This window comes from Populus trichocarpa, chromosome 16, assembly GCF_000002775.5.
Source record: "Populus trichocarpa isolate Nisqually-1 chromosome 16, P.trichocarpa_v4.1, whole genome shotgun sequence".
Classification (NCBI taxonomy): Eukaryota; Viridiplantae; Streptophyta; class Magnoliopsida; order Malpighiales; family Salicaceae; genus Populus; species Populus trichocarpa.
The window spans coordinates 11,316,178-11,338,310 of NC_037300.2; the positions used below are offsets into that span (position 1 = coordinate 11,316,178).

General features: G+C 34.3%; 1 protein-coding gene across 6 annotated transcripts; it reads left to right on the plus strand.

The window, feature by feature from the left end:
• Window positions 1–2,303: 2,303 nt before the first annotated feature.
• Window positions 2,304–14,194, plus strand: LOC18106297 (uncharacterized). 6 transcript variants are annotated; one of them, XM_006373906.3, is made up of 18 exons: window positions 2,318–2,587; window positions 2,830–3,029; window positions 4,192–4,330; window positions 5,748–5,899; window positions 6,253–6,336; window positions 6,429–6,491; window positions 7,019–7,150; window positions 7,241–7,447; window positions 8,658–8,777; window positions 9,172–9,221; window positions 10,165–10,327; window positions 10,446–10,583; window positions 11,881–12,003; window positions 12,104–12,202; window positions 12,462–12,551; window positions 12,689–12,773; window positions 13,227–13,357; window positions 13,556–14,194. In XM_006373906.3, exons 2-18 carry the CDS (start codon window positions 2,901–2,903, stop codon window positions 13,697–13,699), a joined length of 2,049 nt encoding a protein of 682 aa, XP_006373968.1. In that variant the 5' UTR covers window positions 2,318–2,587; window positions 2,830–2,900; the 3' UTR covers window positions 13,700–14,194. The 6 variants fall into 6 exon arrangements, with proteins under 6 accessions (XP_052303922.1, XP_024443458.1, XP_006373968.1 ...); XM_024587688.2 differs by having other exon boundaries at window positions 2,833–3,029; XM_024587689.2 differs by having other exon boundaries at window positions 2,836–3,029.
• The last annotated feature ends 7,939 nt before the right edge of the window (window positions 14,195–22,133 follow it).

Here is a 22,133-nt window from a genome sequence, read left to right on the forward strand (position 1 = left end):
AATCCGCTCTCATTGCACATCTCATTTTATTATCATCGAATTATGCCATATACTTACTCATAAGTTTGTTTTTTTGCCTAAGGTTATTCCATTAGTCTAAAAAGTTACCTTTATATGATACAGATAAATACTTCTTTTATAATTTTTTTTGTTTCATATCAATCTAATTAGTGATAGGAGGCTCATCCTTTCTCTTTAAATAGTCCTCAACCTTCTCTCGATAAAGTTTGGTAATATCATTAATCTTTATCATAACAAATTTGACCCTTTTGTTTTCAAACAAGTTGTATCAATCAAAGAAGTATCCATATCAAGAATTCACGTAGTGAAAATCATAATAAAAAATAGAGGCCTCTACTTTGATATGTTACATGACTTGCTCATTAGAGTCATTATGATGACCTTGGTTGTAGTTATATTAGTAGTGTCAATGATGAGCATACCTATGCTGGTTGTTGTTAGAATTTTCATTGTTATTAGGTTGTCTTATTTGGAAAATATTTTTGGACTCAATTCCCTTGTAAATATTATTTATCTGGGTTTGCATGAGTTATAGTTGTTCCTGAATGGTTTTTAGGAAATCACATAGGACTAGGTCCACCATAAATTTAGATTTATGGTTAGACACCGGATGACCACTGAGCAAATATATACAACATTAGCTTAAAAATACAATTAAGATTATAATAATTCTTGCAAGAAAAACTTAATATGAAAAATAAAGCCAATCTTGATTTTTTTCCTATAGATCAATCAAGATCATAATAAATAAGAAAAATTATAAGCACTCAATGTAAGACTTTTAAGTGTAAATAGTTAATCAAATAAAAAGTCATTACTTTTCATAAATATAGGCTAGCTCCATAATAAATAAAAAAACTAGGGACTTAAAAATGAAAAAATAAAGTATTGGACCAAAATGTTAAATTGTCAAACTAAAAGGATCAAAATTGATTTTGCCAACTTTTTAGATTGAAAGTGCTAAAAGGTTCATTTCAAATTGTAACCACAAAAGAAAAACCTTGTATTCATTATTTTTTTTTGTCAAATTGGCCCTTTATTTTTTTTTCAAAGTCATGAACTAGTCTGATGCCAAAATGATTTTGTTAACACCATAATAAACTCATAGAGAACAAATCATAAAATCAAATTGTAAGTCAGCATAATATCAAAAGTTTAATTTGAAAAAAAAAACAGACCATAATAGAAAAATATTAAAAGGATAAAAAAATTAGGTTCATTGTTCGAACAATAGCCACAAAAGAGAAATCCTATATTCTTTCATTTTGATCAAATTGGTCCCTCAATTTTTTTTTTTGCAAAATCAAGAATCATCCTAATGTCAAAATGATTTTTTAATACCACAATAACCTTATAAAAAACAAAACAAAACAAAACAAATCATACAACTAAATTCTAAACCAACATAATATCAAATGATGAATTTAGAAAAATATTAAAATAAAAAAAATACATTGTTGCTATCTACAATGCACCAAGACTTGGTGCATAATGGATTGCACAATAAAATCAACTCACCTCTTAGATTTTTTTTAAGTTTAATGAATAAATAAATTTGAACTTGATGTTGATTCAAAAATAATTTTATTTTTAATATTAAATATTTTTAAGACTAATCAAGTGAGTTTTTTTTTTTAAAAAATAAGTATAGTGTCTAAAAAATATACCAAAATTATCACAACTGAAAATTTATTTATCAAAATAGCATAGTTTTAAGAGATGCACAAGTCGTATAAAGGCAACTAGAATATTGTTATATCAGTAATATTTTCCCTCTAATTTGTTTGTAAAAATAACATATTTTTAATTTCAACTCTGTCCAAAAAAACCTAACAAACCTAACAAGTTATATTCGAAGTAAATTCATAATCAATTCAACACAAATTAACATGTAATTTAATTTTATTTCAAGTCAATTTATAACTAAACAAACTCAATTTATAATTAAAAAAATTATTTTATTATATCAACAAAATAAATTAAAGATGAAAAGAGAGAGAAATGATACAATGGGGGAGAAAGAGGTGTTCTATCACTGTAGAGAGGGAGCTTTCATGGTGGAGGGAGAGATCAAGAGAGGGAGGGTGAGGGCCACAAGGAGGAGGAAAATAAAAATAAAAATAAAAATGATATTTTTTCTCATTAACTGTATTATTTTGAAAAATAAATTTCAACCATGATAGTTTGTGCCAGGCTTTAGCCGCTATCCTATTTTTGTAACTCCAACGAAGGTGCTGTTGAACTAGTTTCTCAAAACTTAAAAAAAAAAAAAAAGTATTCTGATTTCTTTTTTCCATTTTTTTTAAACTTCCAAACAATAAAATAATCTCACTATATTTCCATTTGTTTATCTCCTTGCATATTTGAGCTCCTAACCTCTGTCTCTCTCATGTCTAGGGTTTCGAACCCAAAAAAAAAAATTAAGCAAGAACGTTCGCTTACAACTCCCGCTTCATAATTCTAGGGTTTTAATCGGCTGAGAGTCAAAATCTCTCTGCCACAGCCACTTCACGTGCACTCTGTCTAGTCCTTTTGATCGGGTTTTTTCTTCGATTTCTTGATAACGGTGAGGTTTTGAACTCTTCTTCACTTCCCGCTTTCTATGATTCCTTTTTCACCCTCTAATCTCGGTATTTAGGGTTCAATCAATTGATTTTGAAAACGCAATTTTAATTTCCTTGGAGGAATTAGGTATCTTATTTTTTTTATTAGGTATTAGGTCGATCTCATCTTTTGATAGTTGGTTTAATTTATAATGTTAATTAATTGAACCAACTGGTGATTCATTATTTTAATTCGGGTTTGCAGCAGTAGGTGCTGTTGCTAAGAAGGGGATTTGAGATTTTTCATGTTGCCTAATGTTGGGTGGTGGATGTTGAATGGTTGTTACCATGGATTTAAATGTTTTGCCGGGGCCTGAAGATAACGAAGACAATTTTGAAGGGAACATAGAAGAACACGGCGCTCCCGAAGAACGGTTTGAGTCTGCTGCTGAAATTGCCCGCCGGGTAATTCTAAATTATATTCTTGCATTTTGTTCTGAGTATCTTGAGTTAGAAGAACGCTTTTTCGTTCTAAATTATATAATGCTCTGGTGAATGAGAATAATCAGGAAAACTTTACTTGACTTTTTTTTGTGGAAGAATGAAATATTGCTGTGATGTTTGTCTTGACATTTTTACACGAGGGCTCTTTTTGTGATTGCGGGTTTGGTAATTTTGTTACATGTAAAGTACCATCCAGTTATTTGAAAAGTCATTCAAACCAGGTGATTATTGTCGTTTGTCAAGAATAGGAATTGAAGCAGCTGTAGCTGCATGGAGCTTTGGCATTGGACCCCAATTTATCATAATGTAGCAGTTGGACTAAGTATTTTGATTGATCAGAATTTAAAAAATATTTTTTTTGTTGTCTTCTCTGCTGGGTGCCACTTTAAGAGTGGAAAATGGATTTGTGCCTTAGAATATATCACTTTTCAATCTCAGTAGATGGAAGTCTTAACAATTGCAGATGGCAATCTTGTTTATATAATCAATTCATCATTTTTTTGGGGCTAATATACAAATGTGATTATGAAAGAACGTTGTAACAAAAGGTTGGAGAATTTTGTTTCCTTATGGATCTCACGTGTTTTTAAAATGTGAATTTGAGTCCTTGGAGCTTGGTTGATGGGAGGAGAAGAATGTAAAACCTGTAAATTTATTAATTAAAGACTTATTTGTGATCATCAAGTCCCAAGGGAAAATAATAACTTTTCTCTTGTAATAAAGTGCGCACAGCACATTCCCTTATAACTAAGTTAGATAAGCACTCAATTGACATGTTATCATTACTATTTTCAATGCTGTGGGATGGAACACCTAGAAGTTGTTTAATACTGTGGCAGAGGCACTCTCCATTTGATTGGGGTTCAAGTATTTTGATTGCTAACATCTTTTGTGGACTCTGAATAGAATGAAGGAGAGATTTAGCTGTCCGTTCTATTGACTGATTTCTAGATTAATTTTCTTTGGGGTTAAGTTGACAGTCTGTTTTACCTCTCTTGCTCAATCCCACATCTGGGTTTTCTTTTTTCCTTTTTGTTTTTGGATGATTAATATGCCATTATGTTGCATTTGTTTGTGCTCTGTATTCATGCATGACTGTTGATCTTATGTTCATCCTGATTAGGAGCGTGAAGAAAGACGCAAACGTATGAGAAATGAAAATTTGGAAGACAGACCTGCGCATGTGTCTCGGCAACCAGTGCATGATCAACTTTTCCCATCCAAACACTATAAATCTTATGACAAAAGTAAACTTCCTGCTGGTAAGTTTCTTATCTAATTCCTCTATGCAGAAATGGCTTCTGTGGTTTGCATTACAGATGGTTTTCAATGGTGTTCACTGATTTCATTGCCATATGTTGAGTTATCCATTAGAGGTGTATGTTGCTGCCTTACTATGTTCCTAAGTATCAATCTGTAGTTGATTGTTTGTTGGTTAAATTTGCACTCATTGGTGGATCTTGCTTGGTACTGAAAAAATGTAAAAAAATATTTTTTGACACCAAATTGTGTGTTTCTTTTGATACTTATAAGCAGCAGGATATTTGTGAGTCCCTTTGGGCCGACACGCTAGTCCTCTATTGTCTGGGATTGGCCATATGAAGGTGTAATTATTTTTTCTTGTTCTGTTGTACCATGGCTGTGAGTCTTGGAGTAGCTTAATCATTAGTTCTTCACCAATTGGATAACTAAAATGTTTAGCAAGAAGGTGGAGTAGCATTCACCACTTCTAAGATAGCTTTTCAATTACATGATTGTTTAGAATTTTAGATGTTCTTAGATATTTTATTACTTGGTAGCATAGTTTTATTTCCTATCACAGTAGTATTGTTTCAGGAATTCATTTTTTCATATTTAGTATTGATTGCTTTCGTTATTGATTGCTTTCGTTTATTCTTGAAGAATTTTTATTTCTATCTGGTTTAGTTTCGGCATCAATATAAGAGCACCTCCTATGTATAAAGGTCGCTTATATGATGATTGACAATTAACTGTAGTACTGTACTATTGGAAGATCTTTGCATTTTCTTCTTGCTCCTGTTTTTTGCTCCCATTTCTCTCCATATCTCCTCCCTTACCTTCTTTTCCATCCTACCTCACCAGGTTAATAACAGGACCGTGTTGCATTTGTATATTATTAGTGCTACAGAAACAGACTTCTTAGCATCAGAGATTGATGAATTAAATGTACTGGAGATAATTACGCTGATGAAAATTTAAAGGCTATTCCCTGGAAGTCAAACATAATTTTTTCTTGTATTACCATGGTGATTCCCTTTGTTGATGACCTTTGTCAATAAAGTCTATTTTTGGCCAAGTATTAGGAAAAACCAGTTGTCATCTTGTTTTGCTGATATTAATGAACAGTTCTGCTGATGTGTATCTGGCCTGGTAGTGTTCCTTATTGCAGAGACAGAGTATGGGGAGGATTTGGATCGTCTTTGTTAGCTTAAGACCTTAGAGAAGGGGGAAAAAGGAAAATAAAAAGATATCTATGAATGGTTCTCTGAGTTGTGGTCTTCTGGCTTTCTCCTTTCAGCCATTCACTGGATTTCTAAGCTTTTGATTGGTCCATGTTGGTGAAAGCTTGTTCTACACTTTCCTTAGTTTAAGGACGGTGTGACTGTATCATCTCAGTATCATTTCTTTCACTAAATAATTTGCTATCCATAATTGCAGGCTGGTTGGACTGTCCTGCATTTGGCCAGGAGATAAATTGTATCGTTCCTTCCAAGGTTCCACTTGGCGAAGCCTACAATGACTGTATTCCTCCTGGTAAAAGATACTCTTTTAAACAAGTCATTCATCAACAAAGAGTTTTAGGAAGGAAAGTAAGTATCTTGAACTTGAAAGTCATTTTTACTTCCCTTGATTCCTAGTAAATCTCGTCTATTATGAGAGGGAATAATACTGTCATGAGCACTCAATTAATTTTATAATAACCCCGACATTTTCTGAATCAGCCATATTATCAATCTAAAAGAACTAGATTAGAGGAAAAAAGTTCCACAATTTAGCAGGGTCACATTGCCACTCAATTTAAAATTGCAAATAACTTTTTCCCTTGGTCATGTGCATGTTTCTAACAGTGTAGATTTACATTAAGGAGTTACGAAGAATATATTCTCTCTAGGGCAGGAAATATTATCTTGAACAATTCTAAGTCTATCCACTGATTTTTCAGCTCGGTCTGGTGATTGATTTGACAAATACTACCCGCTACTATTCAACAACAGATTTGAAGAAAGAGGGTATCAAGCATGTCAAGGTGAGTTGGCAATGACAACAATTTTCTTCAGTCTCTGTTTTTTACTATAGAGCAGCTTACCTGAAAATAGCTTATTTTCTTTCATTGTCCAGATATATTGCAAGGGGCGTGATGCTGTACCAGAGAATACAGCTGTAAATACCTTTGTTTATGAGGTATGCTTCTTTTGCAATACCTTCTCAGGTTTTCTATGTCTTTTTCCTCCATTGGATCTTCTTGTAGCGTATGTCTTTTCCCACATTTGGTATTCTGCACAGACCACTAGCTTTGTTTCACGGTAGTTTGCACAGTGTTATGTTTTTTCTATGCTATTAAGCTATCACTGTTATGAATCTCAAGTTGTGTACTGCAATGCTAGGATAGAGCATCATATTGGAACCACAAAGCTCAAATGTGAGCATGAGTTTGATTGTGAACATGTGTGCTATGTCTAAACCTTCATATGTGCGTTTGTTACAAGAAATTGTTGATCATGATTCTTCCTTTTAACCAAGTCAAACTGTCACTCTCTTCCCCCTATTCCCAACAAAACAGAAGCAACCGTGCCCTACCTAACTGGGGTATTATCGATCCACATAAAGGCAGCATATCCTTCTCTCATGAATCATTTATACCTAAACATGCTGTGTTAAATGAGTGTAATATTATACTAAACAATCATGCGTTTATAAAACCTTTTCAGGTCATGCAATTTCTCTTGCGTCAGAAACATACAAAGAAGTATATTCTTGTCCATTGTACACATGGGCATAATCGCACAGGATATATGATAGTTCATTATCTAATGCGTTCTCAACCAATGTCTGTCACTCAAGTAAGTTTCCAATGTTTCCTTTCATGTGTATCTCAATTGGTTTTATTCCGCAAGCTATATGTTTTGAAACCTCCTTTGCTAATTGTGCAGGCAATAAAAATATTTGCTGAAGCACGTCCTCCAGGAATATATAAACCAGATTATATTGATGCCTTGTACTCCTTCTATCATGAAAGAAAGCCAGAAATGGCTGTTTGCCCACCAACTCCAGAATGGAAGAGGTCTTCTGAATTTGATCTCAATGGCGAGGCAGTGCCTGATGATGATGATGATGGAGGTTCAGCTAAGAACCTGCATGTATGCAAATTCTTTGATCTAACATCTAGTTGATATATATATATTTTGTGGTGGCATGATATAAACAGGTGGTGTAGTGGAGGTTTTTTTGCATATAACTGGCAGTTTCTGCATGAGAACTAATTTTGGAAATGTTGGCTTTAGTGGAAACTATTAGAAAATCTAATTATTATTCAAGTCAACAAATAAAAATGTGGCAGCAGCACAGTGACAGATGTATTGTTGGTAATGATGCTCAGCTGTGATCATCTACATCTCAGTTTTTGATCTTTCATTTGGAGTTGTTAACTAGTTAGGACAAGAATGGCCGTACTTCTAGTGACTCTGAGCATCATGATATGTAAAATTGAATTCTAAGTGTAGTGATTCTTGAATTTGTTGTCAAATATTTTTCTTTGCTTTGCATGAGTTTTACTGACATTTTAGAGTTAAGAGACATGTTGTAGATTTCAAGTTGCATGGGGATCTTTTTCTTTCCTTTAATGATGTGAAGGATGGACTGCTGTTATGCCTGCCTCATTGTTTGGAGAACTCTAGGCTATTGAACATTTTAAAATATGGTGCTCTGTAGCAAGTGATATTAGAAGGTTCTAGTTTGATGGGTTCTCATACACGACAATAACATAGTGGCTCCCTGATGATAGGCCAGCGACCCTAACTTTTGATTGCATGCTTAAAATTCAGATGAGTAATATTTCACTGGATTTGTCCTATAATTTTTCCATGTGGATTCAAATGCAGTTTTTTATATCCTTCTTTTTTAGAAGCTACTCTTTTTTTTTTCAATTGAAATTAAAAAAAGAAGAAGATGGCTTGGCTATTCCATTAAGGAAGTTCTAAACTGGATGCTCGAGTTCTGCATTAACCTTTATACTAGCAAGAAGGTGATCGGTGGTTGCATGCATTAGAGACTGATGCTGAGTTTAGACGGAAAGCTTTGTTGTTAATTATTTTGAACTTTTGGTGTTATTCTTCCTTCATCGGCCAAACATAAATGTTGCATGTTAAAATGCAGCGTAGAAAATTTTAGAAATGAAATTTATGGTGATGTATTGCTATAACAAATTGATGGGGGTTTCACGTCTTCTGTTTTTTCCTCTTCCTTTGCTTTATGAATTCTTATGTATTGCCTCTCATTTAGCTTAAATATCCCTACGAAATTGTAGCATCCTGTTTGTTTAGATTTTGTGCATTCCATTTACCATTTCAGGACAATCATGAGATGGATGTTGTAATGACAAATGATGATGTTCTGGGGGATGAAATACCTAATGACCAGCTCGATGCACTGCGGCAGTTCTGCTGCCAAACACTTAAGCTGAATGTTCCTGTAATACTTCTTTGCCTCTCTTTAAACTTTTTTTTATGCTGCTCAATCATTGTTATATTTTAAGATATCTTAGATTTGGTTTAGCACCCATGTCTTTTTGCTCCCCAAGTTACCTTATACTGATATGCATTGTCTTGATCATTTTGTTCAAGTGTGAATTCAGTTTTCTCCTTGTAATATGTTTTTCACACATCCTGCACCTCCTAGGTTTCATGTACAAATGCCATTAGTTGTTTTTTATTTTCACATAAAAAATGATTGAAATTTGATTGTGGAATGTATCCTGATAATGGGTGAAAAAATGCTGTTCATAACTTCTTAATTTTTGAAATCTTGAGCTTGAAATATCTTCATTCAGACTTCATTTTGTACTGACTTTTTTCTTAAATTTCAGGGAAGAGGAAAACCGATATTCCCTGGGTCACACCCTGTTTCTCTCAGCAGGTCCAAACTGATTTTTTTTTTTTTATTATTGTAATTTTGTGTTTTTTGTTATGCTTTGATATACATATTAGGTGGAGGAGCTTCAGTTTTTTGAGTTAGGATCTCTATAACTTAGAACAGAGGTGCCTCTAATCACCATCTTTTAAGCTATGATTTAGACATGCAAGGATATGAAAGAAAACCTAATATATATGCTCTCTGGATGGAAAATTGCCATGGTTTAGGTTAATAACTCAAAAACATTGAATATGATAATCTTCAATGGTAATTATTAAAAATGTTATAGTAATGGTGAAGGGAAGCTGAGATTTTATTGAGCAAATGAAGTCCTGGCATTATGATCGATAACTGAATATTGCTGTCATTTGTATTTCCTACAACCTGAATAATATTTAGGGGAAATAGACAGCGAACTATCGTCTGAGTTTGTACTGTTGCTTTTATATAACTTAGAACACATCATATATAAAATATATTTTAGTTTGCGTCCGCTTTGGAGTGGCTTGAATCTCTATCTCTCATGGTGGGAAATGTCTGAAGACATTGGCCCCATTTACTTGATATTTGACCTCCACATTTGAGGTCTGGGGCCGTGGGAACTGCAAAAGTGAACTACGGAGACCTTTCCATTTTCTTAATTCAAAATTGGTTGTTTATATGTTGTGCCTGTTAGAAGGAAATTCGTGTTTTTTATTCTTTTGTTTGCTTTATTATGAATGCAGTGAAGCCTGAATTTTACAGTGGACGGAAAATGATTCTTAATTTTATTAATTTCTTTTCCCCATTTCAAATGAAGAATTGATGGACATGGTATTTGTTCATGGGGTATTATAGTGTATACCAATTTGGCTTACAGTGACCATGGAGCTTATGAGCCTAGTTTAACTTCATTTTTTTCTTGGTGTCACTTAATAAGAAAAGGATTTAATTTTGCGGCATGCAGGGACAACTTACTGCTGCTGAGGACGCGTTATTATTATGCAACATGGAAGGCTGATGGAACAAGATACATGATGTTAATTACGGTGGATGGGTGTTTTTTGATAGATAGGGATTTTAAATTCCGAAGGGTACAGATGAGGTTTCCTTGCAGATACACCAATGAAGTATGCATCTACTCATTTCTTCTTCTAGGATGGTTTCTTTAGGACTCTCATTTGTATAGTTCTTGACATCTTGCTCAGATGATCTTCAATATGACTGCTTTTGTCTTGTTTTGATAAGGGTCCAGCTGATAAGACACACCACTTTACGTTACTTGATGGGGAGATGATTATTGATACTTTGCCGGACTCGCAGAAGCAGGAGAGAAGATACCTTATCTATGATATGATGGCGATCAACCGAGAGTCTGTCACAGAGGTTAGATTTACAATGAAATTTATGGACATTAAATTATTTTTACAGATCAAAGTCACTTATTCTTTTGTTTTCATTCCTCCCCTAAAGCAAAGAACCATCAGAGACTTTTTGTGAGAGCTATATATTTATTTGTCCATTTTAAATTAAGTTACTGGAGCAATATTTGGTCATTTAATGAGGGCAAACCTTATGGGCAAAGCTGGGGTAATTTTGTAGGATGTTAGGGGCAATTGAAGACTTACAATTTTGTTTTGAGTAGGGGAGGGGGAAATGTTTACTTCATCAATTTAATTCTGTAATCGGGAGATTTTATCTGGTGGGGCAAAAAACCTAGAAGTTTATTACGTGGTGCATGGTGTTATTTCGTGGGGCAGTGTGGGCTATTTTTCCCACTCTGGATCTGTCCCTGGTGGTGTAGAATTGATTTAAATTGTGCAATCATGAAGTGCATTCATGTGCCATTGGTGAAAACTTTTAACAATTTATCCCATTCTGTTTAAGCCTTTGGTCAGTATAATCTTGAACATCACCCCCATCTTTGGCTGCAATTTTGGGGATTCACAACCAATGTCATAAAGATGCAGGTTTATGTGCCTGAAAGTTAGGGATGATTTGAAAGGGGGGTGACTTTCTCTTCACGTGCTTTTAACAAATCAGCACTAAGCACTGCAATACGAGGCTTTTTTCTGAAGCTGGCTGATAAAGATGGTTTTCACCCTGCTGTAGCTTTGTGATAGGAGTAGTTTACGAAATAAATGGAAAGCACTGGACAAGTTGGATTGGATCTCTTAAATGCTGGTGTAAGTGTAAACAACAAAAGAGATCTGTTTGAGAATTCTTTCAGATTTCTTCAGTGATTGGAAGCAGGTTAAAGGGCTGTGTGGGCACCAATATAAGCTGCCAATCAGCTCATAAAGAATAACTGGGAATGTGGAGAAACCTGTTTGTATCCTAGTCAACCATTTGATAACCTTTTTTCATTGATCAGCAGTTGCTCTACAATTGATTTTGTTTGCCAGGAGTACAAGGAGGAGAAAAACATGCTCATATGGCATTTTCTATTTAATTATTTTGTTTGTTTGTATTTGCAATGATCTCTTCCTAATCATTTCAACTGATTTTCTGGGATATAGTATGAAGAGTATTTTGGGTAATTAGAATCATTCATTTAGATGAAGATGCTGTGCTTGTTTAAGGAACACATACCAGAGTATACTGTATACCTCCAATCTAATTAAATGCTTTTCCTTCATTCCATCTACTAATTATAGGCTTCGATGATCAAATGTTTCTGCAGCGGCCCTTTCATGAACGATGGAAGATGCTTGAAAAAGAAGTGATCGAGCCCCGGAATTATGAACGCCATAACATTTACCAGAGTCGAAATCCATATTATAGATATGACCTGGAACCTTTCAGGGTATGAGAAGATTTTGTATTGAGTTTGCAATATATGATACTTGTCCCCTCTTATTTTATTACCAAATTATGTTTTTTTTTTTTTTTGAATTGTTTACCAGGTGAGAAGAAAGGATTTCTGGCTGCTTTCTACTGTTACCAAGCTCCTAAAGGAATTTATTCCAAAGCTTTCACATGATGCAGATGGTCTTATTTTTCAGGTGACAAGGATGGCTTTTTGAACTTTTTGCACAACTCATCCATTGGAGATTTTTTTGTTCTAAATACTTTTAGCATTTGTTTCCTGATATTGTGGTCCTATGAATGATCTAATAAATATCATTTGCACACAACACCCAAAAATCCTGTATACATTGCACCTCTCACATATCATACAGTAAAAGACTTGTCATGTGTTAGATGATTTTTATAGTGTTATTCCATTGTGAACAAGAGATTACTCATGATCTTATGTGCCAGGGTTGGGATGATCCTTATGTTCCTCGCACTCATGAAGGCCTTTTGAAGTGGAAATATCCTGAAATGAACTCAGTTGACTTTCGATTTGAGGTGTGTCTGTCAACATCACCAAAATTTAGCTGCTAACTCTGATGGTTTTGTGTTTTCCATCTTCATCCCTTTGATGTATCGGCTTGAAATTCTCAATTGATGTTTACATCCTGATATTTAGTTGCATGTATTGACAGGTTGATGATGATGATCGTCAGTTACTTTATCTGAATGAACGAGGGACAAAGAAACTGATGGAAGGCCACAGAGTTGCATTCAAAGGTTGATGTGATTTTTCATGCATCTTGATTTCACAAGTTTCGTTCCGCTATAGAAAATCCTGAATTAACACTTTATGCAACCCTTGTAATTGATATGGAAAACACTGGGATTTCAGTTGATAACCTTAGCTGCCTTTGATAATCTATTCCAGCTGTTGCTAACCATTTGCTTGGTGAATGTGATGGTAGGGAGCTTCTTTTTTTTTTTTTTTTTGAATAGTGGGTATTTTGCCATTCAGATTGGCAAATGCGGTATTCCTTGTTAACGCAAGCAATTGTATGGGTGTCCATTGCCTTGAGCTGAATCCCATTTTCACATGCTCATATTTCTTCATCTGGGCATGTTCTCAGCTTGCTAGACATTCATTTCGTTTTCTTTGTTTCATTTACCTGGTTGTTTTTTGGCTTTCAATTTATTGTTCTGGTTCTTACGCCAAGACCTAAAAACTTGCAGATGATTTAGATCCCTCTTCATACTCAGGGAAGATAATTGAGTGTTCTTGGGCCTCAGAGGAACATGTATGGGTCTGTATGCGGGTGCGGACTGATAAATCAACACCCAACGAGTTCAATACCTACAAGAAGGTCTGTTCTTTCACCTTTATATGCACACATATCTGTATGTATATGTGAATTCTGATGCATGTATGTTGTATGTATTTGTCATGCTTTAATTAATATGCTACTATAGTATCTATATGACATTCTTCCTCTTCCTCTTCTATGTTTTTGATGGATTACTCTTTACTGGACTAAATGAATCTTCCTGCTGATTCTTAACAGGTGATGCGAAGCATCAAGGATAATATAACAGAGGATGTGTTGTTGAATGAGATTTACGAGATCATTCGCCTGCCCATGTATGCTGATAGGATCAGGATTGAGAGTAAAGCTCAGCAGCATGCAAATGCATCTCGGCGTAGGTGATGGACAGATTGGTAAATAGCCACCATGTTTAAATTGGTAGCGGAACTAGAAGCATCCAATACTGACCTTTGATGCTTGCATGCTCTGGGTCTTTGCTGGTTTATTTGGTTGAAGTTGGGTATGTACTGGAGCTTATCGTCTGGAGGTCACCGTGATGTTATGTTATTAGTTATAGCTCTATTGAAATCCACCCAGTGGGTGCTGTGCTGGTGAGTTGTATGATCCAGTTAGTGCGCACTAAAATAGTTTTCTGCATCAGACCCATACTATGTCTTTATCATAGTTGCCCAGATCAGGAAAATTAGGATTAGGGTCATGGTGTATATTCTTATAATTTCTCTTTTTTATCTAGTGATTTAAAAGGTAGCCATTTTTTTTTTGGTAGCAGAACCAAGTTCCCAAACATGGTTTTCACCTTTTCTCTTGATGTGAATAGTTTTGGAAATTGGCGACACGGTCTGCATATGCTTAATCTCTGTTCTGCCTTTTGTCCTATTTTACTTTCCTTTTGGTCGAGTGTTGTTATTCTGTTGTTTGTGCAGCATGTATTGCTGTGCTATTTTAGGACGTGGCAAGCTGCCACTCTTGAGTCTTGACTCTCACAGTCCGCAGCGAGGAAGAGAGGTGTGTTCCCATTACCCTTCGTTTGCCTTTTACTCGAACCTCAGCCTTGACATGGGTGAATGAATAGTTCTTAAAGTATTTTTTGTTAGAAAATGTTTTAAAATAATATTTTTTAAAAAATTATTTTTTATATTAATATAAGAAAATGATTTGAAAATATAAAAAAATTAATTTTAATTTTTTTTGAAAAATTTGCCCAACTCCTAACGAGTCCTAGTCGATCAATGTGATTGAATTATGAACATCTACTACCTATTTAGAGGCTTAGGTGTGGTACGGGGTGGGACTAGATGTATTTTTTAGTGCTGGAAATGTATTTTAAAGAAAGAAATTTTATCAAATAAGTTGGTTTTATTTTATAAAAAATAAAGAATTTTAATTATACAAAAGTCTTCGGAGAATCAAATTTGAAATACAAACTAAATTTTATTTTTGATGGAAGAGATTAAAAAAAACTCAATTTAATAAAAGAACATAAAAAAATCAAAAGAATGAATTAAAATTGAAATAAAAAAATAAAAATAATTTTCTGATTGAAGAGTAAAATTAAGAAGAAAAATTAATTTTATAAATTTTTTTTTTAAAAATGATGATCAAATTGAAAAAGATAACAAATCACAAATTAGGATTAAAAAATACAATTGAAAACAAATTAAAATTTTATTAAAAAGCTATAAACAAAAATAAAAAATAAAAAAATAAAGATAGAAGTGAAAACCTTTGAAAATTAGAGGATAACACTAAAATTTTGCATGGTCATTGTGAATCTCGAGAGGAGGAGAGAAAAAAAACAAAAGTGTCACGGGATGCCAAACCTGTCACAACTGACCACACGCGTGGATCTAAAAAGAAGAGGACACTGCTAGCAACATAGTGGAAGGGGGATTTTGGCTACCGGGAGACACCATATACGCCGCTTAAAGGATGTAAACACATGCACTAGCCACCTTTTGATTTTTATATTTATTCAATTATCGAATTGTTCTTCAACTGACTTGATAATAATAAAAAACCCTTTATGGAAATACAAAAAAGCCTCTTGATGTTAGTTTTTTTTTTTTTTTTTTGCTTTTAATGACATTTTAGTTGTTTCAATGTGTTTTTGAAATTGAAAAATAGGACTTGTGAAAATACCTCAATGCCTCTCATAGCTAGATTTAAGTTTTTTTGTAGGAAGAGCAAAATTGCGTAAACATGGTTATAATAAGCAATGTTTTTACTCACAGTCTATAGTGTTTTCCTCTCATGTTTTAGGTTTTGTTAATTAGTGGTTCAGGGGGAGAAATCTTATCACAACTCAAGAGCAACTACCACTAATTAATAAATAGAGAAACATAATGGATTAAAAAATATATTTCTAGACTCTAGATCAAAATGTAAAAAATATATATTTCTAGACTCTAGATGGAAATGTTTAAATATATTTTGGTGAGACTAATCATGTTTTTTCTTTCATCTTTTTTCTTTGTATCTTAATTTTGCATTATTATAAAATTTATTGTTTATGAGAGAGTGAAGGTTAGATAAAGAGAAGGGAGCAAGTAGGAAAACAAAAATCAAATTATCCATTTGATTATCTAGTTAGGTTAAGAAAGGAAAGAGAGTGCCGATGATTGAAAAAAATTAAGGAAAAAGAATCACTATAGTTCATGCTTTTGTCCTTTTCAATCATGTGATTTCCCAAGATCCAATATACTTAGGAATGTGATTTAAGTGTTTGGAAAGTGAATGATCACACGTTCATGTTAGTATTCCATTTCTAAGAATTGAAAGAGTAGAGGGTTGGTGGTAGAAGTCTCAATTACTGCAAAACAGTATTTTCTTATAGGGTTTAGGGACCTTTCGATGATTAAGTTAGCGACTTTACAGTAAAAGATTGCAATAAATGAGGAGAAGAGCATTAAACTCTAAGAACAAGAATGTTTGATTTTAGCTTTTGTGTGATAAATGCTTTGAGAATGTATGATAAGAGAATAAAGATTGTGAACTCTTTAACTGTATAGTTTAAAGAGTATTTATAGTCCTTGTTATTTGAACCTTGTTATTTTGCTTAAGGGGTCACAAGTCTTTTCCTATTGAATATCTTGGTAAGGAAAAAGTCCCTTACATCAACATTAATGATAATTGAAATGTTTTCTTAAACATCATTAATGCTGATGGACAAATAATAAAGCTATAAAAAACTTTTATATCTTATTTCGTATACAACATTAATATTGATGAGAATAACTCTTTCATAGAGTTAATTTCAATTGAAATATAATCAGTTTTTAGAGAACTTTTATATATTTATGGGTGTAGGGAAATGACTATCCTAAACTCTTGTAAGGGTCTTAGGGATAACCTTGCGACCTAACAAGAGGCCAAAAAGACCATTGATTATATGTTTGGATCTAGAATGATTATAAACTCAAGGATTTTGGATCTAGCATCTTTCTAGATCCATATGTGTTTAGGCTCAACGTGTAGCCGAGCGTGAGGGATTTAAGTCTAGAGTCTTCTGAGACCCATGTGCGTTTGGGCTCGGCACGTAACCAAGTCCAAGGGAGTTGGGTTTGACGCCTTGCTAAACCCACAAGTGTTTGGGATCAACATGTAGCCGAACTTAAAGGGGTTGGATCTAGCACCTTGCAAAACCCACATGCGTTTGGGCTCTACATGTAGCTAAGCCTAAGGGTGTTAGGTGTGTTGAGTCTAACATCTTGCCAGACCCACAAGTGTTTAAGCTAAGCACGTAGCTGAGCCCAATGGTATTGGGTGTGTTGGGTCTAATATCTTGCCAGATCCAATGCGTCTGGCTTCGATTTGTAACTAACCCAAATGTTTTAGGGTTATAAATAAAACGAGACCTACATCACCTGGACTTGGTATTTTGTCAATACATAAAGAGTTGTGTATAAAATATGTTGATCCATCAATAGCCCCAAAGTCTTTGCGTGTAAACCCTCAAATATAATAATGTCAAATTTAGTAAAATAAAATAAAATACAAAGGATGTGGAGAGATGATTAAATTGAACAAATTAATTGGATTAAAAGAGAAGTTATTTAATGAGAGGGGTGAAATTGAAAACAATAATAAAGGAGTAAATAGTTAGTAAAGAGAAAGAGAAGTAGTGGGGGTCAATGGATTGATAAAAAGAATGGTGGGGTCAATGTAAAAATAGAAGTAAATATGGGGGGAAGATGCAAATATGGAAAGAACATAATTATAAATAACAAGAAATCCCTAGAAATCCCTAGAGTAATGGTCGGCCAAGGAGAGGAAGAAAGAGGAGAAAAGAAAAATGGAGAGGAAACCTTGTAAATTCATCATTTGAATAATAATAAAAAAAAGAGTAAGTGAACTAAGAATGCTTCAAGTAAGATTTAAAAAGAAAACTTATAGAATTTACTAGTGGGAAGGGAAAGGTTAGAATAAAGAAGGAAGGAAAAGAGGAAAATGAGTTGTTCTCAATCTCTTGACTCATTGTTTTGTAATAGAAAGTAACAAGCTTTCTTATTAAGTCACTTGAATTTGTTTGTGTTTTTCTTGAATAATTGAGATTTTAGAATACTTTAGTATATGTTTAAGAAGTTTGTTAAATAATGATAGGTAGACGCATTTTGTGTTTATAGTGGCTGGAAATGATGGAAAAATGTATGGGAAACGAATTTATACTTGTTGAACTTAGAAATCAAAACTGGACATGTTGTCCCTCAATTTCTCTACTACGATTTAGACCCTAAGATGACGGAATTTGAGATACTTTTCTTCATGAAAGTTGTAGACATGAATGTTACCTTTCAAATGAAATTAACCTTGCTTAAATTGGAGTGACAAAACACTAAATATGGAAAGAAAAACCGAAGATAGATAAAAAACCGGGAATCAGCAGGATATATTTTTGAGTTTCTGAAATTTATGAATTTAGGCATGTAGATTGAAAAACTGGGTATATTCATCTTCATGAAAGTTGTAGACATTGATGTTACCTTTCAAATTAAATTGACCTTGCTTAAATTGGAGTGACAAAACACTAAGTATGGAAGAAAAACCGAAGATAGGTCAAAAACCGGGAATCAGCAAGACAAATTTTTGGGTTTCTGAAATTTGTGCATTTAGGCATGTAGATGGAAAAATTGGGTGTATTCATCTGCATGAAAGTTGTAGACCCATGTTTTAGTGTTCCAAAGAAACAAAGCACGCATAAAATCGAGTTCTATAACTCCGGTTATACTCAAAATACTAAATAGTGTTTGGAATTCATTATGTTGAGCCACCTAAAACTTGTAAATTGGTAACTTCTGTTTGGAATTGTTTTTTATTACAAAATATTGAATTATGAAGGTAGCATGTATATTTGTGGTCAAGACTTGAAATTTAAATTAATGTAACTATTGGTACTGGTAAAATTATGGAAAATAGACGAGAGCAGGGGACGACTAGCAGAGCACAGATTTTAGGTAGGTGTCTGACACTTAGATTTCTAATTTAAAGTCTTGTTTAATTCTTTAACTTAGTCCCTAATAAGATGTAGTATAAATTTTTGTATTTATATGTAGTGTTTGAATGATAGTGGAACCAATTCCTGGTTTGGGATTGGCGCATGGTGAATGGGCTGATGATTGGACCAGTGTCCTGGTTTGGAACTGGTGCCCTGCGAATGGACTTATGGTTGGACCAGTGTTCTGGTTTGGAACTGGTGCCCTGCGAATGGGCGATCAATATAATTAGTTATTATTGGACAAAATTGGTGTGCTGGTGGGAAACTATAGAAATTGATGATAAATGAATTAAAAAACAAATTGTTAGTGTAATGAAAAATATACTAGATCATCTTAATTAATTTAGTTATGTTTATGCAAATTACTATGCAGGTTCATCTCAGCAGCGTAACCCTTAGTTGATGCATGGGTGTCTCCTCTGTATAGTCACTTAAGTTAATAGGAAAATGAAAGAATTTTTTTTTGGGTTATATATAACAATACTTTTATTTTGTATGTATAAAGTTTTATAGTATTATTTTGTTAAAACTTTAAGTAGTAATTTAAAATTTAGAATCTTCATTATGCTAATGTATGAATGTAATTACGATGGTTGATTAATGGTTACCTCTTAAATCCTAGAATTCTTCTCATTTTTATAACTTGATAATTATGTGATTTTTTATCTTAAAAGTTTGGGGTGTTACAATTTGAGACTTGAAATGATTGGATTGTGTATGAACAATGAATACAGGAAGTGTACAAATGATTCGTCGATAACTTGGGACCTCCCGGTATAGGGAAAACTCTGCCGAAATTTCAATAAACTTTGTATGAGTTCAACAAAGAAAATAAAGAATTTTTTTTTACCATGTTTCTTTTTTTTTTCTTTTTTAATGGTTGATGCATTGGTTTCGGTAATGGGGATGTTACATTGCGTATTCAATACATAAAGATTTTGAAAAGTCATCTTTAATGAAATACTTCTTACCTTTCCAATGACATTTGTCTGTCCCATGTAAAACTGTTGAGATCCTTGTGGCCAGATGACTCGTCCTTATTGGAAGATGCCCTTTAAGAAACAAAATGACAACTTGCAATTAACATAATAATTAAGTGGATTTCTAGAGATATGAGATGACATGACAGGTCATCCATCCAACAATAAGAGTGAAAAGTTATTTCCTTTCTAATCCTAGTCATTTATCTTTTTTTTCTCTTATTTTTTTTTGTGATATCTGTAAAAACAAATTTGAAGATTTATTGAGCAAGCTTTGCTATTTTCTGTGAAGAAGCTGTCATTCTCGGTACTTCCACTTAACAATTTTCTTTTCTTTTAATCAAAACCATTATAGAGTTAGGCCTGACCTTAGTAGGAAAGACATTGCTTTCTCTAGCTAAGAGTTCAGGTTATGACAAGAAACTAGAGGAAGTGACGGGGGACTAGGGTCCACTAGATTAGGGCCAAAGATTAGAGAAGTTGGAACTTTGGTGTCCATCTCTAATAGGGGGAATATAGTTTTTATCGTCAAAGAAGCCCTTTCTCTAATGCATTGAGGGAGCCCCGGGGAATAGAAAGGCTACCCTAAATCCCCGAGGATGACACTCCTAGTGCTCTAGGCACTGAGGAGTGGCTTTTGCCTATGCTCGATAGCCTGAAAAGTATGTGGCTTAATTTCCCTCCGGTGATGAAAGGATTAGTCAAGAGACCTCGGACTCCGCACGAGTTTATGAGGGACATCTTTAGGTATTATAAATTGGGCTTAGGCCAACTGCACCCCAATATAGATGGGTGATCTTGTCAACTTTTGATAAAACTTTTGACGACTTGTTACCAACTAGTTACGGGCTCTTATGGCGATAAAGATATGCATTGTTTGTTTTACATTCGCTAATATACCCAATAAAGTCATGAGAAAGGCTTTGTAAGGCAAGCCCGTATATTCTAAGAAGTTGAGGGGGATGTGGTTGATTATGAGGTACACTAGATCCGTCAGCCCTAGAAGGGGTATACAACAAGTTTAGGGTTGTTCTCACTACTGGAGGGTACCTTCTCGTAGGGTGAATAATAGGTCTCGTCTAAGCCTGAACGAGGAGAAATTGTGTGCCGTGTTGCCCTTAGCCTCAACCGAGTATGATATCAACATGATGGCTAAAAAGAATTACTAGGCTGTATTGCAAATTATACAACTTTATTATCCTTTATTTTTGTTCATCTAAGTTCATTTATGATTTTGCTTCTATGCAGGGTTAACAACTGAAGAAGAAGGATAAAGTTTAACTAGATTTGCACAGGGAGGGAAGCTTATATACAATAAGGAGGGGGTTTTTGTCTCTTGATGTGAGTGAGACCGTTACTAGAGAATAGATGGAGCATGACCCCCATCATCATGGATGGGCTTTATATTTTTAAGGATTTGATTCCTAAGAGAGCAAAGACAGGGGCTAGGATTTTTGCAGCAATGGAAGCTCGAGTAAGCCATACTTTCCTAGCTGGGGGTCAAGCATATCTAACCCCTCTTGAAGTTATTACGGGTGTTGCTACCTGTTTTAAGAAAAACAATGTCTTTAACTTCTATGGTGACTAGGGCTCTAGCCTTGGTTGTAAAGGCTTCTTCGGCAGTGGTGGTCCTTCTATTTGGGCCTTCAATCTCAGTTGTAAAGGCCACAACTATTAGGCCTTCTACTCAAGGTGTTCATACAGAAGCTGAATAGAGGCTTGATGATTCTTTTGCTGACCTTGTCCTTAGTTAAGCTCCTCTAACTTTCCTCACTTATCTAAGAAGGATAGGCATGCCATGGAGGCCATTATTAGTGGGAGGTCTGGGATTGAGAAGACTATCTTAGAGGTGGTGAGGCCACTAGAGAGGATTCTCACCATCCCTTCGAACATCTTGATGATGTCTAACGAGAGATACAATCATTATCTGGCCTTGATTGAATAAATAACTTTTAATATAAGAAAGGGAGACAATTGCCAAACACAGGGTAGATTAGACCGCCTTTCAAAAGCTACAAGAAGAGAAGGCTATTGTGAAGGCTAAACTGAGAGATCTCAAAGTGGCATATACATTGTTGAAGGATGACATGCAAGATGTTACCTTTTGTTTGGGCTCAACTAGGCAGCAGCTCTGTAAGACTCGTAGTGAAATAAACTCCCCGAAATAGGGAATGATGTAGTTGAGGGCATTTAAAGATGCTATGCGAGGTGAGCTCTATGTTATTAGAGATGAAGTCTAAAGCTCTCATGCGAGGCTAAAAGCTCTAAAAAACTTTCTTGAAGAGTTCTTAGATTTTTTTGGAGGGTCTGCAGTTTTGTTTGAGATGGTTGAGGACAAGATTTT

Excerpts from the sequence above, each read along its gene's own strand:
- LOC18106297 (XM_006373906.3), top strand. The coding sequence starts at position 2,901 with ATGGTTGTTACCATGGATTTAAATGTTTTGCCGGGGCCTGAAGATAAC. Across the intron at positions 6,337-6,428 it reads AGGGTATCAAGCATGTCAAG|ATATATTGCAAGGGGCGTGA; the intron begins GTGAGTTGGCAA and ends TTCATTGTCCAG. Across the intron at positions 7,151-7,240 it reads AACCAATGTCTGTCACTCAA|GCAATAAAAATATTTGCTGA; the intron begins GTAAGTTTCCAA and ends CTAATTGTGCAG.